The sequence below is a fragment of the Sceloporus occidentalis genome, unplaced genomic scaffold, assembly GCF_023333645.1.
Source record: "Sceloporus occidentalis isolate IW3139 unplaced genomic scaffold, rSceOcc1.0.p SCAF_2, whole genome shotgun sequence".
In the NCBI taxonomy this organism is placed as follows: domain Eukaryota; kingdom Metazoa; phylum Chordata; class Lepidosauria; order Squamata; family Phrynosomatidae; genus Sceloporus; species Sceloporus occidentalis.
The window spans coordinates 87,813,180-87,833,385 of record NW_028316982.1 but is presented as its reverse complement, the minus strand read 5'-3'; the positions used below and the strand labels follow the sequence as shown (position 1 = coordinate 87,833,385).

The following is a 20,206-nucleotide window of genomic DNA, read 5'->3' as shown; positions in this document are numbered from 1 at the left end:
GTGGGTGGGCATCTGAATGCCTGCCCATCACTGCACTGGACCAGATAGGTGTCGGAGGTGGGAACGGGCCAGATCCGCAGGTAGAATATGACGGGGTTGGCCCACTGTATTCTGCCAGTGCATTCAGGCCCAGTCAATAATATGATTACTAGACTGGCAGCATTATACATATTTTTACCCGCATGCATAACCATGTCAGGTTCACAGGGCTATTTCCTATCCAGAACATTTTATCTTGTCAAACTGAACAATTCATGTATTCATGACAGTTCTATGGCATCAGAAACAAAATTCCTTTTCAGCCACTGCAGCATAGATAAAGCTTTACATTTGACTACTAGATTCTACCAGCCTTGAGTTTGACTCTTAGCACTGTATTTACTAAACTGATATTTACTAATTTGCTTGAACTTCAAGAGCTGAGTCCTAAGCAGACTGTAGCAAGGAAAGAGGATTTTATTGATGCCCATAATCAATTATTTTTATAAAAAGTTAACACTTTTCAGTGTCCCTTAAGCATTGCTTTAAAAATGGGGGAATCTTAAATGGGATCTACTTATGAAGAATGGAAGCAGTCCTACCTCTACCACTGATTTTGCATCCAGTCGAAAGTTGAAATCTCCAAAGACAAAATATGAAACTCGCTCAAACCGCTGATCTATAATTCTGAAATGGGTTACAAGAAAAATATAGATTAAAATACAGTATTCTCAGCTGTATGTGAAATAAAATAATATTTACAGTTCTTTATATAAACAATATCCTTCAACTAAATAGATAGTTGTAACTGCATACAGATTACATGTGAAGAAGTGCATAGTAACAACTCTGTCCCTGCAAATCTACCAAGAGTGGCAATGAGAATATTGTCTCCAAACAGGCACTTGTAGGCATGTGTCTACAACAACTGGTTTAGCATACATCTAGCAGATTGTATTGGCAGAAAAGGACAGTAGCCATCTACACATTTCTGTTGTCTATTATTATTTTTTTTGCATGGGGCAAGCTTTGATTCATTGCATCAGAAAATAAATATGCAAAGGCTAACCATTAAAGTGGACTGTCATCTATTAAACGATTAACGGTCATCCAGCCATTAAAGTGGACTACTCCAGTTGCCACCAAAGATAAAAACACAGTACTCTTGAGGCATCAATGGGGATGAAGACAGATTTCATGTACAGCTTATCACAGGTGGTGACTGAATCTCCAACATTTGGGGGGGGGGGGGGATGAAAAAAAATTAAATCTACATGTAGGAGATGCGACAAAAGGTTGCAATGTGGAGTATTCCTGTATCCTGCTGTTCAATGTTCTAGTAGTCTGTCAACTACACCTCCTTCAGTGATATACCATTTCATATCCTTTCAAACCAAATAGTCAATCAGCATTCCATGGTAACTGAGTACAAATACTCATTAGTTGTCTTGGGGGTCCTTCCCTCTCATTCTGCCCTCATAAAGGTTTTCAGTACTTCTTCAAAACAGAGGGCTCTCCCAAATTTGCTAATACCCTCCCCTCTCTTGTATGGATGGTGATGTTTTGGTTATATCAGGACACACAGTGACCTATGAATACTAAAAAGAGAGGGATTGATGATGATCAATAGAAAGAAGAACAGTAACAAGAGATATGAAATACTACTGTTGCTGCTACAACTACTATAGTAATGTTATCATTCTTACTGTATATTACTAACTCAATTTTTCAAACTTTCTAAACATATTCCTAAGGCATGAACCTGAGGCTGAAGTGCAAAAATTTGAAAAGAGATTTATGAGGGTCCTTAAAAAAAATCTTGTTCCAACTTTGACATGAAAGATTATAATAGTTGGACTACTTCAAGGCCCAATTCATCAACAAGTTGAATCCTATCAAAATAGATAGCCTTACTCTTGAGAAAATTCCCTACTGCAAAAGATAAACAACCCCAAAGTCTAGAAAGGAATGAGAAACTCATCTACTGGTTAGTGAAAGAATTTGCATTAAGCAGTTGGGAAGGAAGGTGGGACATCAGAATTGGGTACCTGATTCATTTCCTGTAATATTGTGAGTGATCTCAAAGAGATGAATGGGTTGGAATGAAAACATATGAAAACATGCACTCCTTTAGGTTTTAGCTGTTGACAACTATAAATCTCTATAGCTCATCAAATATCAAATATATGCAGGAGGGTTTCCACCCTTCCTAGCAAGACTGGGGAACTTTATAAGTTGCTTTATTGTAATCCTGCATTACAATTTCCTTTTGAACATGCCATGAATCAGAATTTCCTATAAAAGGTTGCAATTAATCACCCAGTGGAGTAATAAATTTCAATGTGTAAAAAAGAAACCAGCCAAGCCATGTCACCAGCATTAATTTAATGTTTCTCAGTGGGAGGATCTAGTGCTATTTCATGTAGTTCTTATCTGATGCCTATATTACATTATCAAAAATACTGTAACTATCCGTAAGACTTACAACCCAATTATATAATGCTGCCAAATATCTGATCAAATTACCCATATCAAATTACCCAAACAGATGACTGAGTTATCATTCTAGAAGCTACCCATCTCTAGAATAAGAACATAATTCCCTTTAATAGAAACACACAGACACACAGAGTTTCACCTTAACTGAAACAAGTCACATCCCTGTGTTACAGCACTTAATTTGTATACAGAATAATTGAGATCCACAACTTCACACTTCCAGTTACAGAAGGTTTCTTGTGTAGCAGGCTGAAAAGCTCCAACCTTGGAAATAACATCGTATAGTACTTTTCTGTATAATGAGGTTATAGCAATGATACCTTATTTTCTTACTGTAATGAGTAATGTTTACACATGGATTCTAAAATCTTCTGTTTTTCTATTTTTAAAGTATATTTTTACAAAAGTATATTTTCCCCTTATTTTCACCATTTCTTCCTTCAAATACAGCCATTAGGATGGACAGGAGCCTGGGAGGGGGACACACGCAGTTGCATATCAGCCATTTGGGTGTGTGTGTCTGTACGTGTGCACTGAGAGCTGATGAACATGATTCACTGTGACAAGAAGCACAGTGATCTGGCTAAACCATTTCTCAGGCCACTTTGTAAGGAGGATCAGCTGCATTATTCCTTTAATAGCCATGTCTAATGCAATAGGCTAGCGGGTTTTGTCCCAAGTCAAGGTATCAGCTGCAGGTCAGAAGGTAACATTCTGTTTACAAGATTATTTCCTAAAGCACTTATCTTGCTTTCGGTGTGAAAAGTTGACTTTTCTGTTTGTAAGGGGGCCAAAAAGAATTGAGGGAATGGGAAAAATTAGCCACACTGGGCTGGAGCTGAATGGAATTAAGTGGGAGGTCTGAGAAAGGCCCGCTGCGGTACTCAGCGGGGTACCTTATTAGCCACGTCATCGCAGTTCATTCAGGCAAACAGTAACAGTGTCACCAACATTCCCACACAAAGACAAAGTTCTTCACACAGTCTATAAACATGCTTCCCCTGGCCGATTCATCCTAGCTTGACACCACTGAAAAGAGGGTTCTCCTCTGACTTTTCTTTTTAAATGAATAACAAAACAAAACGAAAAAAAACTCCCCGAACTCTGGCCGAACAGGATGAATAGAAGGAGAGAAAAGGAGTACCATTGTCACCTTTCTAGGGAAGAGACAACTCAGAGGTCAAAATTATTTAATTTACATTTAACTCATAATTTATTTTTAACCATATGAAAAATGTGGGAAGCAGAAGATTAATACAGTCTGCTCTTAGTCATTACTAATTAAATGTTACTACTACTGCTTTGAGGTATTCTTATGTTTATTTTTCAACTCTTTTTGAGCCCTCACATACCTCACCATATATGTTCCTTGCAAGACAAGTAAAGCAATTAAATTAAGAGGCAGTGCAGAATATTCTATGCCAACAATGATGAAACATTAAAAAAATTGGGCACAACAGACAGTTATTCCAGGTAAATGTATAATGTGAAATGCAAGTAACACTACATAGTGAGATGCAGTGCTATGCTCCGCCGAGGCAATAGTTTTAAAATCATCTCAGAACAGAACCGGGGGGAAGATCCTTCTAGGATTTGAAGACTCCATTCAGCACATTAAATCTGAAAATTTTAGCAAGACAGCTCACATAAAACAGACTGGAAGGACTGAGCAAATATATAACATTTATAAGTAAAAAAAAGAATTAAACAAGAGGAGCACTGTGGAGAGGCCAAATAACTTTATAAACTACCATTCTGATATTAATTTTTGTGTGGAGGGGATATTTTTGCTGAAGCTATTTGCACTTTTTAAAACATTATTGAAATCTTGAACCAAGGGTCTCTTTCAATTTCAGATGATACAAATAATGCAGCAGTGGGTCTCTGTATGTAAGAATAATCTTTTCACAATATATCTACTCAATGAAAAGTTTAGGGAGCAGTTCAGATAAATAGCAAGAACACAAGTGTTTGCTTACATGTAGGACACTGAACCCCCAATGATCAGAAATCAAGAAAAGGGCTCCCATCTTAGGATCAGAACAAAGGTCACAGAAAAGTCACCAGGGAGATTTGGGATTTAAAATTTGCTTTATATATAAAGTACGTTTAATTAAAGTTTTCAGCTCCAATGAAAGGGGTTGCTTACAATGATGAGGAAGATTAAGAGGTAATGGAATTGTATTGGTAGATATAAGACAGCTAAGTGCTTAAAGAAGCTTCTCATCTATCAAAACTCTCACTCTGGGGAAGCTCTGTTGTAATGGCCACCCACCTCACCTTTCCAAATCATTGCCTCTTACATACTGAGTTTCCATTATTTGGAATTCCAAAATCCAAAACCTTTTTCATGGGTGGCTGAGATAGTGGCATTTTTGCTTTCTGATAGGTACATAAGCTGTATAAAAATAAATAAAATGAAATGTTTAGACTTGGGTCCCATGTCCAAGATATCTCATTCTGTATATGCAAATATTCCAGATTCAAAACACGTCTGGTCCCAAGCCTTTTTAATAAGGGAGACTCAACCTGTACAAAAGGAAGATGGGACAACTGTGACCCCCCCCCCCAAAAAAAAAAACATTCAAGAGGCTTAGTCCAAACCTTTCTTCCTACCAAAGGACAGTGAAGGGATTCCTCTTTACTTTCATGTTTCTCATGAAGTATTCAAAGTGGAAAGCAGATACTGGCTCTATCTATATGCTAAAGAAAGGCAGGTAAGTAGTAACAAATAACACTCCGGATCTGAGGGTAAACTAATTCTTCAGGGGAGGGATCACTGCTCAGTGCCAGAATACATGCTTTGCATGCAGAAGGAGCCATGTTCAATCTCAGGCATGGTCAGTTAAAAGGATCAGGTAGCAGGCAATTCCCTGCCTGAGATTGTGCAAGACAGCTGTTGCCACTCTGAATACACAATAGGGCCAGACAAACCTTGTATAACGCAGCTTTCTATGCTAGTTCTGTGGTCCCAACCTGGTTTTAAACTCTCCACTGCCTCGCCCACTGCCACTATGCCACACTTGCAAACTCCTTTTAAAACTAAGGACTTCATCACATGAACCTCAGACCTGTCTTGGTCTTGCCGCAATCGCGCTATTTAAAAAACCCACAAAAATACCTGTTTTGGAATATTTAGTTCTACACCTCAATAGTGTGACGGGGCTTTTCACACCATTGAAGGTCCCTACACTTTCTCTTCCTCATTCCCCCTTAACCCCGCTTTCCTGTACCACTTATTCCTTCACCTGCTTCTCTCACCATCTCCTGTCAAACAAGGAATGACTGCCTCCTTGTGAGGAAGCAGTAATTCTTTCTTTGGCAGGCTGAGAGGGACATGGGGACACTGACCTACATAATTGTCCATTACTGAAACAGTCATGCCAGGAAGTTAGGCAGTGAGGAGAAATGCTATAGCAGCATGTTTGGAACCTTATTGATGGGTATTTCCTATCCATGGAAACTGACAATCTACTAGGAAGCAACAAAACGGCTACAATGTTGGGCAATGAGTACCTCCTCATCCATGGATTCTTTATCCAAGAATTCAACCATCCACAGTTTGAAAATATTAAAAAAAAATTCCCAAAAGCAAACCTTAATTTTGCCATTTTATATAAAGGACCCCAATGTATACAGAAGGACATCAATGTATTTAATGGCACCTGAGAATCCATGGATTTTGGCATCCATGGGGGTTCCTGGAAAAAACCCCAGCAGATACCAAGGGCTGGTTGTATTGCCAATGGTGCTATTTGCTAGCTTTAATAGCAGATTTAAAGGCTTGCATGATAAAGTCCTAAAAGGACTTGCAAAAACAATTGAGAGCTGGTATATAGGCCTCCTGATTAAAGCAAGAAACACACATGCACAAACATGAAATTAGCAACAACAACAAAAAACACATAGGAAAAAACTTTCCAAACTTATAATCTTCTTGTGTAAACTGGATCCTGGGTTCTTGGTTGTGAAAGGCTCCTTGGGACCCCAGTTAATAAAAAATTTGAAACAAAGCAAAGAAATGTGTTTGAATTATATATGAAGTGTTAAATGGGTATTTCTCCCCCTTTCCACTTATGATATAGTGCAAGGAATGAGAAACTATGGCTCTTCAGATAATGTAGAACTACAACTTCTATCACTCCCCCACCCCCACTGGCTATGGTGGTTCATGGTGATGGAAGGAGCACTGAATCACCTACAATCAAAGGTGTTAGGATATGAAATCACATACGGTACTTTGGTCTACTAGGGGGTATAGAAAAGATAGGAGGAGAAAGAGATCCTAGCCTGTTGCTTTCAATGAGTTTGACTGTTAGGAATGAGATCAAAATTAAAACTACTATTGTTGCTGACACCTTTATACAAATGTATAATCGTGGTACAGTTTGTGTTTCCACAAAAAAGAATGTTGCAGAGCTGGAAATGTTGAAGAAAAGTACAGGAAAAACTATTTGTGGAATATAAGCAACACTTTGTTCCTTTAGTTTAGGGGCAGAATAGAAAAGTCTGGGGAATAACACAACTGAGGTCTATAAATTTATAAAATTATGTATAATTATAAAATTGTGTATAATGAAGAGAAAGTGGATAAGGATAAATTTATCTCCCTCCTTCTGTAACAGTAGAACACTAATGGTTGAGTCAGAATAAGCAAAAATAACTTCACAAAACACATAGTTAAATATGGTCTTTATTGTTATAAGATGTGCTGATGACAACCAGTTTAGATGGCACTGGGAGGCTATTACAAAAACCTATGGATGACAAAGCTCCCAATTGCCATTAGTCATGATGGCTACATGATATCTCCAGGATTCAAGTCAGCATGCCCCTGAGTACCAGTAGCTGGGGAACAGCTGCAAAAGTTAGCCATTCCCTGTATAGGCTACTTGTTAGTGTCCCATTGGTATCTAGTTGGCTGTGAGAAGCATGATGTTGAACTAAGCAGATCTTTGGTCTGATCCAGAGTGCAAAGGTAACTAATTACAAATTACTATTTATTTGTAATTAAGTCTTTTCCCCCAGTTAGTTTGTCTAAATATCTTGCATAACTGCTATCACGTAAGCAAAGATAATTTTGTTTTTAGTTATTTTTAAAGGTTTTTTTTTTGGGGGGTGGCTTTATTAAATAGTGGAAGAGGAATGTAGGGTTCAATTCAAGCTGTTCCCTTCTGGTCAGTACAAGGCAACAGAGCTCTATTGTGTTCTGTTACTCTTAGGCTGTATCTGCACTGAAGAAATAATCTGGTCTGACACCACTTTAGCTGCCATAACTCAATGCTATCAAAATTCTGGAACTGCCATTCCCAGAATTCCACAGCACTGAGCCATGACAATTAAACTGGTGTCAAACTGGATTAGTTCTGCAGTGCACATGGAACCTTAGGCAACAAGATTGTCAGGAGAGAAGTATTTTGTACCAAAGGCCAGCTGGTTTGTAGCATTCAGATTTTTTTTAAAAACGAAAAAGTATTTTAGTAATCTTGGAGAAACATAAAAGTAAAGCATTACTTTTTAAAAACTGCAGCAGTAATAGATTATAACTGCCCACATGTTAATTGTACTAGTTACTGTTAAAAATAATGTTTCATGGTCTCTTCCTATGTTCTTTTAATTTTTACAAAAATGTTGTGACATCTACCATTACTTGTCTCTTTGAACAACTTTACTTGTTGTTAAATATGGAATGATATATCTATACAGTCTAGAAACAATCCTTTTAAAAAGGAAAAAAATTAATTGAAGACAGTCTAAGAGTAATCGAAAGAGGTTTAATGCTAAGTGCTTTCACTGGCATGTTTGAAATGTTGTAATACTGACATTAAAAAGCTGAACTTTATCATATTCTTGAACCTCTTGCTTTTTGATATAATAGCCAAAACCTATTAATAACACAAAACATTTCAAAAGGTCAAGCAGCAAACAACAAGATGAAAGGTGTTGTCAAGAGACTTAGGTAATCATCTTAATACTCAGGACATTTGCCAGGGCTGTTTAACTAATATGCGAGTTCACTTTTAATTTCAATATAGTGCTACATGAACAAAAAAGAATTCTATGATTTTTAAAAAAAATTAATTACCATGTCAGCAGATATTAAGATGGCAAGAAAGACCACATCAATAATATATATGTAATCCAGGGAAAGAATTACACGAAGAGCTCTAAAAATCAATTTTTAGAGCTGGAAAAATAGTGCTCTTTGGTTTGAACAGTATTTCCCTTCTATTGACAAAACCATGATCTTATCTGACACTGACATTCACCTAATGCAATGTTAGATATGTATAATGATATAACTACTTGTCAATTCTGCTACAATAAAACACTGTTCCCATTGTAATGGGTGAGGCTGCTATCAATGGGAATTGTTTCCCTGTAAGAGAACACTTATACTCCACAAAGGCTTCAGAACCCAATGTGCAGTTCATAGGTTTGTGGGCATATGGTTCATTTAGAAGAATGATTCCCCTGATTTGAAAATATAACTCCATGACCTAACATTTTTCTGTTGGTTTAGCATAGCTGATCCAGTCAAAATAACTGGATAAGGAAAAAAAGTGGTATATTTTGGACACACAGTTCCCACAATCCCTAAACAACTAGATGTGCTGAGTGGGTTGCTGGGAGATATAAGTGAAAGCATCTGGGCCATCAAAGGTTCCCAACCCCATGTTGGATTTACTGATAATTTAACTACTACTCAGCATTTTAAGAAGTCCACTTGTGCTATTTTAATCTCCAGTGCCTGACACATTCCTAGTTGTATACAGCCTCTTCTTAACGTTCCATTTTAAGACTGTAACCAAATACAGACTCTATAGCTTGACTTCACCCACACATATCCATTCCCACATTGCTTTGTTGACTAGCTTGCCTGTTGAAGATCTGTGGGGAACTTGAAAACTTGCACAGACTTTTGTGACCTTTCAGTTGTCTGCAAGAAGTTAAGCACTACAATTGTAGCCATGCTTGACCAGTGCTTCACATTGGAAAAAAAGACTTCTGCATACAAATTAAAGTGAAGCTGTAATACTGATTGTAATATTCAACTATCATAACTGTTTTCTACTCTAAACATACATGGGTTTACAGGTGTCAGAGCTACTTGTGGTTTCCAAATTCAGGACTGTGTTATAAAACACACACTTGTGACAACCACAGGAAATTTGTAAACACAAGCAGTCTTGAAATTCCACATTTTATGGAAGGAAATATAACATATTCCAGCTTTTGATGACAAGAAAACATTTAACATAAATTTTAAAATTAAGGCAACACAAGCTGTTGAAGTGTAGGAAGAAGGTTTTACAAGTGAATCTCTTTTTTCATTGTACAGTCAGCCCTTCTTATACACGGATTTTTTATACATGGATTCAAGCATCCACGGTTTGAAAATGTTCCAAAAAAGTATAAATTTCAAATATTAAACCTTGATTTTCCATTTTTTATAAGGGACACCATTTTGCTATGTCATTATATTTAATGGGACTTGAGCATCCACGGATTCTGTTATACATGGGGGATCTTGGAACCAAACCCCAGCGTATAACAAGAGTCCACTGTACTACAATTGGGCATGAAGATTTCCTGCTTGTGCTGGGGTCACATGCTGTCATTCCAACAGCACATATATTCTACCACCTGTAGAAACCTTACGCAAGTATTAAATCTGTTGGTTTTATTTTATTCATGCAAGCCCTTAAGTAAGCCATTACACAGTACAACTAAATATTTCACTATACTGGGTTCTTGCACCAGTTATCCTTCTAGTAATTATGCAACCACCAATAATGGTACTTTGAACTATTCCCATTAGAGTTATATCGGGTACAACTTACAGTTCTTTAAAATGAGCCCAAGCAATATACAGATGGTGTTCTGAGGATCTATGGGCTACATATGACAAACATTCATTACTTTTTAACTGATATTATTGTGCATCTATGAAACTAATAGAAAAGAAAAATGGAGGGAAAAGTGACAAAAAGTTACCAAACACTGGCAAAAATGAAAACTTATAGTCATGAAAGATTTGCCACAATAGCAGTTTTTTTAAGAGTATATATTTCCTCTGTAAAAGGAAGGGAGCAAGAGAAAGAAAAAGAGAGTAAATATTAATGAGAGGGACTAAAAAAATAAATTCAGAAGTTGTTGTCTTATTTCATGTTATGAAATATATCCATTAACTTTTAATGTATATGTAGTCAAGAATTCTAACCTAAATTCACTGGGCTATATTTTAATGTTTTTACCAAGAAACATTCCTTAGGATAAAAAAGAAATTCTTTTAAAAATATAATACAAATAGCAAAAATTACAATATTTACAAATACTCCAGGTCCTCAAATTACTCAGATGACCCAGATCTTTAACACAGGGTTTGCCTCTGCCTAGAAACGCAATGGCTTTTCTTCAGCTCATTCAGTCGCTACTTCTGGGAAAAGCCCAAAGAGAAACATTTAGATCGGAGGGGTCTTTGAGAAGATGTGACAGTTGACTGATGAGCATCCATAAAACGACAAAGAATGGCTGTGTGGAGCCTGTGCATCACATCGAGTCACCCTGGGAAAACTAATTGCTTTGAATTGTTAATAGTAACATTATTTTTCTGGCAATCATTTCTTTTGAATACTCAAAATGAGCATGAAACAGCTCCTTTGACTGGACATAAAAGTTAAATGTCGCAATGTTGATCAAATTAACTTCAGCTATGCGACAATGGACTATATTTGTGAGAAAATAATGGAGGTCACAAAGGGGGGGCTTTATGCCAAGATTTCACAGTTGTAATGTAAAAAAAAATGTTTCTGTTCAACCAGGCTAGGCTGTGTTTCAGGGAGAAAACAGAGGAGCACTGTCACAATGAAAAGGGGTGAGGGCAGGGTGGGGAGACAGTGTCTGGATAAATGTAGAACGTTTCAGAGATTGACACAAGAACAGCTCCCACCTAATCTCTCATCAGTGTAATCATAAGTATGTATAAAATTCCACAGAATGCTCATAAGGGATCCTTCAATTCCTGCTTGGGTAAAAGTGTCTTGGCTGAGACATCCGTCCCCCCCCAAACCTGAACAGAGATCTGTTTGAAGTTATGTGGGCAAGAAGCAGTCTTACAATAATTAGCAACAATGATGTCTTTTACTGAAGACTGAACTTCTTTTTTCCAAGCTGTAAAATTCAAATTAAATTTGTCATTGTATTAGAAATGTAAGTTATGGGATGGATGCAACACAAATGCTTTCTGTAAGAAATGTTTTGCACCGAGTACAGTTTTTAAATATAAATCTCTAAAACTACTTTCAAAGTAGAAAATGCATTTTGGAAATAATCTGTATAGGAAATGCTAAATACCCACATTAGTAATAAACAGCCAATAAAAACACCTCACATCAGCTTGAACGATAACTAAAGAATGCTTTATACTTGCTCAGCTTTTCCTTGTGGACATTTTTATTCTATCTTAGTCTTTTCCAACACTATCATTTTAATATCAAAGAAAACCCTGAATGTGAGACCACTTACACCACCTGGCTTACTATAAAACATTTGGTTTTGCGTTTATTTGGATTTTGGGGGGGGGGGGGTAATAACATATATTTTCCTCATGGTTAAACTCATCTTTCAATAAGAATAATATGAAGAAGGCAATTTACATTTATATCTTTTTGTAAATAATTACGATAAAATGCAGTCTATGACTGGTCACTTCAGTCTTGCATAAATAGCTGTAATTAACTGGTGTTCATATTAGCCAAAATACATCCAGCAGACAGGACTGTTTCACTTACTCCCACAGGGACTTAAATCAACTGTGAAAAGATGTTTCAGTTTCATTCAGTGAGGGTTTAGCTCATTAAACTCTTTTCCTTCTCGGTATTGTTCCTGAAGCTTGAACTGCATTGCTGTTAAATGCTCTTTAGCAGTTTAAGGGCTTTAGAGGAAAAGACTTATCAGCCTCTGGTTTTAACAGCACTAAATCTGCATTATTAGGGCATGCAGATAAGGAGATTTAAAGGCCCAGCTTGAAACCTCTCTCTTCTGTGTTTATCTGGCACTGCATCGCTTCTCTAGCTCAGCTGGAAGTGTAGATCTATGAAGCTTTAAAGGGAGATTAAAAAGCCAAGAAAAGAAGTACTTTCTTTGCTATAGATGCTCTCACTTTCCCCTTTCCTACTGTCTGAAGGAGTGATGGCAGACAATGGTCCAAGATGGTTCCCAAAACCTTCTGAATGGGGGCACTGTTGGTGGTAGCATTCATTCAAAGTGAGCTTCAGTGTATTGTCCTCCCCAATCAGCAGATCAGAATAGAGTTTGCTGGTGGCTGCCAAAAGGTTAGCAGTGTTGATGAAAGGGGTTTCCCATTATTCACTGCTCCTACAGAACTCCCCTTTTGTGCTGGGCAGCCCATCATTTCACTACGGAGGTCCGGATCTGCGGCTGGCTGCTTTCTTAAAATGAGCAATCTATGTGAATGGTAACCCACAGTGGTAGTGCCACCTAAAACTGAGGGTTTTCTTTTTTAAAAGACAGTAGAGCTGAGTTTGATTTTGGCACTGTCACACAGCAATGATATACCACCATGACATCTTTGACCTACAATTAACAGGATTGGAAACAGACAATTTCCTTATTCTTGATAAGGCAATTGTTCCAAAGTCCCTAAAACATCTAAAGAAAACACACAGGGAATCTTAAATAATACCCAATTCTCTATAGGGCTGTCAGGTTCCTTACACCACAGCAACAAAGGCAGCAGTAGTAGAAATAAATCCCAGACCTTATTTTTTTTGAAAGGTTCTTTCCCTTTGAAAGATATTAGCATAGGCACATAAAGTCATCTTAGCTGATCAGTTCAGCAGCCTAACATGATATTCAGTAAAGAAGGGTAGAGACAGTCATGTGTGATCTGTCAGTTGATCACTGGGTAAATTCTGGTAGACCACCTACTGCCTGCTGGTTACTATGGTTCTGGCAAAGAATGTTGGACAAGGTGGGCCCCAAGTTGTAGTAACTCTTATTTCTGAAGCAAGAGTGCATCATCATGAACGCAGGATATGTCTCAACTATTAAGAGTTTCTGACTTTTCCCTTTGTAATCTTAGGACACATTTTGGATGATATTGTACTTTACTATATGGCCAACATGACTACCACTAGATTAGTACACATTGGTAAGCTACAAAGACGGATGGCACAAAGGGGTTAGCGGAAGAGGAGAAGGAGGAGATGAAGAAGCACCCCACCACCACCAGCACCACATAAAACTGAAATCAAACCACATCCACATTTGAATTTTAAAAATTACCTATTAAATAATTAGTTCTAGGGTTAAGAGTAGGATTGGGGGCAAGGACAGAGTTTAGTAAATTCTTTAACAATCAAGAGGAGATGTTGAGGCAAACCCATATTACTGTAGAATCCTCTACCAGAAGACTGAAGCAAGTCAGTCATGTTACATGGAATATCTTAAAATTCAACTTTGCTCTCCTAAAGCAGCAGTTAGCAAATGTGTCTTTCCATGTGTTAGACAGCAACTCCTATCATTTAGCCAGGATAGTTGATAGTCAGGGACCATGGATATTGCAATCCAAAAATCTGCAAAGGGACATATTTGCCTACTCTTGCCCTTCAATCTTAACTAGCAATTTCTTCCATCATGCAGCTCTTGAGATGGGGGGATACAGACGGGCGGTTCCATGAAGCCTGTTTTTGCCCCTCGTTGGCACTGCGTCGACCACACGGCATGGCACCAACGCACTCCCTAAAAAGAAGCCACCTAGAGCGGCTTCTGTTTAGGAGTGTCATAATGGCGCTCGTGTGCCTTGCCAATTATGCTTCCGGCGATCTTCACAAGCCCCGTGTGGGTGGGGGCTGTGACAAGATAGTGCATGGGCGCTGCCAGTAGGGCTGGGTGAGTATGAACGCCCAGCCCTACCGAGCCCTAAAATAGGCCCCAGCATGGCACTTTGCACCAGTCTGTATCGGGCTTTTGTTAGACTGCAACTCTCAGCATTCTTCACCAGTGGTTATGCTGGCTATTCCAGTCGAAACCTACAGTTCAACAACATCTGGAAGGTTACAAGATGTCCATCCCTGATTCTGAGTTAACCCAGGATGGAAATCCTGAAACCAGGAAAATTTACTTATGCACAACATGCTGGCTATATTAGAAGTGCTACACTGAAGACAGATCAAAATATTTCAAAAATATTTAGGATATACAGTACATAATGCTGATGGAATTTCACAATCATCAACCTCAGAAACTTTCCTGTATATTTAATGGTATTTCAAAGCAAGTTAGTGGGTTGCAGAAGCAGTACAGAAGTGACATTTAACCTTTGCTTTTCAACTCAAATAGTGAAACACCTATGAGATCAGTTCATTTATGCACAGGACTGCATCTCTACAATATCTAGTTTGTAATTTTAAGCTTTGCTTTCATTTAAAAAAAAAGTTAATTCATTGTCTTTACTTGAACTGGCAACATTTAAATGCAAGGCAATAAAAGAAGCCAAGAGAACATTCTACCTACCTGTCAAGTACATAACCAAGGGCCTTATGCCTTATTCCTGAGTAAACCGATGGGCTTGTTTCCCAAGCAACTAAATTGGAAGCATCATGGAAAAGATGAATGTTTACCAAGTCAAAGGCACTGTGACAAAAGGAAGAGAAGACTGACTCAGAATACAAGTAAGCACAAACAGTAAGAAAGAAAACATTCCGCCTTGCTGTGCAACAAGTTGAGTTGTCATGGAATAGGACACTTTACTTTTGAATCTTCTGTTAAAAAAACAAGTGTTGGATGCAGCTGAAAAGGACCTGGATCATTGTACACCTACTCTACATACAAAGCTGTAGTGGAGTTTCCACTTTTATCAATTGAAAACTACACATTAACATTATGGTCCCATAAACATCAAACATTATTGAATATGAAAATGAACAAACCAACTAACTAGAAACAAATGTTTCCAACAAAGTAAAGAAATAGGCACCTCTTTATTACTCTTATTTTCTTGCAAGGGTCTGTCAATTGTTGATCCTTTGAAAAAGGCAAAGGATACAATACTATATTAATTCGACTGTGATCATTTGTAAGATTTTTTTTTTACTTTAAAGGGTGGGGGACTCTAATTTATTAGTACTAATTATTTCCAGAGCTAAGAAGAAAATAAAACACATGAAAAAACAAGAAAGTAGATATAAAGTGCTGTACAAAAAGATTTTATCCTCTTTAACTGACCAAGTTTGGATAACATGTGCTTAAGTTAGTGTAACTGGAGATGGCATGCATGGCAAAATCAACCCTAGATGGTTTATTTGGCACTGGCAAAGAAACCATGGTGTAAAGGTGGTTTGTGAAATTTGGTATGGGTTGTGATTTGCTATTTCATCTGAATTCAGACTGTGTATTGGTATCTCAATATGCAGTTATCACTATCAAATAAAATTATATGTGTGATTATTAACTGTTGCAATGGATCTCAAAACATTTTGGGAGATGGTAGACTTTTCTGAAAACTTGATGAAAACTTTGAACACTTTCCTCAGAAGAATTCACGTAAATACACATACACAAATTTTGCAGACAATATATTTTATTGCATTATTAATTTATTTCCTTCACATAGACTGGAACAAAGAAACAAAAAATTGGCACTTGAAAAGACTTTATTTTTATCTTCAAATTTGCTGACACAGAAAAAAAAGGCATGTTTGCATTCTCTTTATACAGAAAGAAAACTGAAGAAAAAATTGCATCTATCCATGGGTTCCCTGTCCCTCTGTTGAGGGGTAGAAGGCTAAGAATCCCTGATCTACAGATATTACTGATCCCTGATCTATTAGGATAATGGAATAACCATGGGGAATGGGGGTATATAGCTAAATAGTAATGATGATAATATTACTAATATTGCAGAAATTGAGATCCACTGTGGATGTAATATTTTTATTGCCTATGTACAAGTATGTGGATCAACTTAGATGAATGTCCCCTACTGGAATAACACACATGATGTAACTGTAAACAATTACAGATTGTTGAATCACATATTTAGGTGACACTATTTGTAAAAATAGTTATTACGAATAAAAATGCATGCATTATATTTTGGAACTGACAGGAAATTCTACAAAACTTATTACATACTTAATCAACTTCATAATAATGCAGCATTAAGTTGGCTGCTCTTCTAAAAATCAGTCCACAATAGATTTGGGCACTATAAAATTCAGCATGTGCAATACAGCACTTTGAAAAACAATACCAACAACTTTCTGATTACCTACCAGTCAGTAATACACCACCTCGTTCGTATGAATCCTTTTCTGGACCATTTGCACTGAAAAGTAAAAGAAATGCAATATAAATACATCAAAATACAGAAATATACCTGTTGGTAAGTCAGATAAAAACATATACAGCGGGCTCTCGGTATCTGTGGGGGATCCGTTCCAGACTCCCCCCCTGCAGGTACCAAAATCCGCAGATGCTCAAGTCCCATAGTATTCAATGGTGGCATGACCATGTGGCCACGCTACCACTGAGGACAATGGCACTTTGCCCCCTCCCCAATGCCAGCTTTGCCATTCTCACTGCAGTAGGCAGCAGGTGGGTACCTCCTCTTCCTGCCTTCTCCCCTTCTCCTCCTCCTCTTCTTCCTCCATCACCGCTGCTGGGATCTTTCTCCTCCTCCTCTTTTCCACCTCCTCCTCCTCTCCCTCTTCTTCACTCCTCCTTCTCCTTCTCTTACCTCGCCTTCTCTGCCTTCCTCTTCTTCCCCCCTCCGTTGCACTGCTGCCGCTCATCCTCCTTTTCTTCCTCCTCCTCCTCTTCTCTGCTCTTCCTCTTCCTTTTCTCTCCTCCTCCACCTCCGCCCCCCACATCCTCCACTTTCTCCTCCTCCTCTTACCCCCCTCTGTTGCCCTGCTGCCGCTCGTCTTCCTTTTCTTCCTCCTCGTCCTCCTCCTCTTCTCTGCTTTTCCTCATTCTCCTTCTCCCTCCTCCTCCTCCTCTGCGAACGCCACTCCCACATGGGCTTGCCATCCGTGTATGCTCAAATCTGTGGATGGCAAGTCCGCGGATATGGAGGGCAGACTGTAGTTAAATGCTATCATTGAGACTACTGGTGGTGGTCTGGATACCATCAATATACTGATTTAGCTTTACATATTGAAAGAGCTATAGATCTGCAATGATGTGTTCCCCAGACTATTAAGTAATGTCAAAGTAATGCTGGGAAAAATATATGTAGACAATAGTGCCAAACTGCTAAGTAGCTCTGGTGGCACAGTGTTTAAATACCTGTACTGCAGCCACTCACTCACAAACCACAAGGTTATGAGTTCAATACCAGCCAGAGGCTCAGGGTCAACAGCCTGACAACCTTCCAAGATCGCTAAAATAAGTACCCAGCTTGTTGGGACTAATTACCTTACACATTGTAAACTGCTTAGGGAGTGTTTAAGTGCACTGATAAGAGGTATAGAAATATCCTTGTTAGTGCTATTGCTAAGTAGGAGGAGTGTGCTTTTCCAGCTCCTCCTTCACCACCACCCTCAGCTTATATTTAGTCTCAGGACCCTTCCTTATAAGGAAGGATCAATGGTATATAAGGGTTATGATCATGTCTAGCAAATGCCCCTCAGAGATCATTCCGTCCCTCGTCAAAGCTACTTCTAGTATCAGAAGCCATCTGAAAAAAGAATGAATGAGCTAAGAACAGCTGGGGAGACATTTACTGGTAAGAATGAATGGGTGCAATAAGGCTTAAGAGCTGCCAGTTGTCCCATATAAATCCTGCCTCTGTCCCCCATAAGGCTTACATCAAGTCTTCAAGCCTAGCTGGGGAAAGAAAACAGGTGTGCATGGTTTTTTTGAAAATTCAATGCAAGTTAAGCACCTATCTACTCCCCTTGAAAAAGCCTCCCCCTCAAACCTTATATATGATCATTTTGAGGAAAACCCAGATTTTAGAATACCATGTGACATATTTTACTTTTCCAAGTCCTTTTGAAAATGAACAGCACTCAAATTAGCTGTCATTCAAACTGCAATCCTATGTGCACTTGGGAGGAAGTAATCAAGATTTCAAATGGGTTTATTTCTGATGATCCATGCACAGCGAAGACAAGGGAAAGTGCAACCTGTGAGCCACAGGTGGTCCTTGGGGTCTTATTTTGAAGTCCTTGAAACCCTCTCAAAAGTTTAAAGATAAAAACAAAACAACCCCCCCTCCCATAGAGATTGGGTTTTCTTTTTGCTCCAAAACACCAAAATGTACAAAAGTAAATTTAACAACAATTATATTAAAATGCCAATGCAAAAGGCCACAGAAGGAAATGGAACTACAAAATGTGCAATGAAACATTAAAACACAATTAGAACAAATACGGCCAAGGCTCCAGAAAATTACAAGCCAAATTCTGCTTGCACACTTTTACACTTTGCTCCTATTGTATTCTGTTGTGCTTCCCCCCACTCAAGCTATTCTTGAAAATAAGGAGACTCTCTGGAACAACAAGGGATTTGGCATAGAGAAAAAGAATGGTTGGGGGGGGGGGGGGAGGGACACAATCCTGTAGAGGAGTTCTGAGAGAAATCCAGGATTCCCTCATGTTCAAGTAGAAGCGTCTTACTCTCATACATAGGACCTTTTACTTCCCACAAAATAAAAAGCAACTGACCATAAAGTAAAACACTGCCATGTAACCCATTCTATAACTCTGCAGAAACAGGATAGCTTTGTAGGATTTCTTATCTTTTAATAATATTAATAAACAAATACATTTTTGACAAAAGTTTTTGGATGTAGCATTTGACACAGTCTTACTGTTGCAATTGTCATTTTATGATATCTAGTTACTCTGTTTGCACTGCATAGAAAATATAAACATAGAGTTGAATTAATGCTTCAGAAGAAAGAAACAGAGATACAGTGGCTATTGTTCTGCCAGTTAAAAGAGAGATTCAAAAAAAGATATGAAACAGATGGGAATAGAAAGCGAAATAAAAGATATAGAAATTTTTTTATCTATGGGTGAAAAACATATGGTATCCAGAATTTATAAGACCATATTAAACATTGAACTAAATGAAGAATCAGTAAAGGACTGTATGGTAAAATGGATGCAGGATATAGGGGAACAAATACCCTTCAATACCTGGGAGAAAGTTTGGGGGTAAAAAATCTGAAATTCACTAGAAGCGTTCATTTAATTGAGAACTATTATAAACTTTTTTACAGGTGGCACCTATGACCTGTAAAAGTGGCAAGGATAAAAAATGAAACCAAGGGATATAATTGTTGGAGATGTGGGGAAACAGATGCCAACTACTTCCACATGTGGTGGACATGCAAGGTCACAAATGAGTTTTGGGAAGCAATTCACACAAAAATCCAGGATACCTTTCAACTAAACTTTGAAAAAAATCCCAAATTATTTTTATTAAATATTACAGAAGAACTGGAAGGGAAACTGAACCAAGACCAAATAGGGGTTATGCTATATATGATTAGAGCAGCCCGTTTAATTTTAGCAAAGTATTGGAAAGGAGGAAATCCCCACATGTTAGAAGACTGGTTAACAAAATTAAATGATTTATGGACAAACCAACAATGATGCTCAATGAAAACCTGGAGCAACAATTTCAAAGGAAATGGGGAAAATCAACGAAGTTTGAGATCTAGACTAAAAAGGGAAAGGAACCCTATTTA

General features: G+C 38.0%; 1 protein-coding gene across 4 annotated transcripts in view; it reads right to left on the bottom strand.

Annotated features, from left to right (window-relative positions):
• INPP5A (inositol polyphosphate-5-phosphatase A) overlaps positions 1-20,206 on the bottom strand; it is a 312,516-nt gene that overhangs the window by 110,561 nt on the left and 181,749 nt on the right. For all 4 annotated transcript variants that reach the window (XM_089510215.1, XM_089510216.1, XM_089510217.1 and 1 more), the window contains exons 7-9: positions 16,779-16,831; positions 15,019-15,138; positions 582-666 (exon numbers count right to left, since the gene is read on the bottom strand). In XM_089510215.1, coding sequence (XP_089366341.1) covers positions 582-666; positions 15,019-15,138; positions 16,779-16,831 — 258 coding nt within the window. The remainder of the gene's footprint in view (positions 1-581; positions 667-15,018; positions 15,139-16,778; positions 16,832-20,206) is intronic.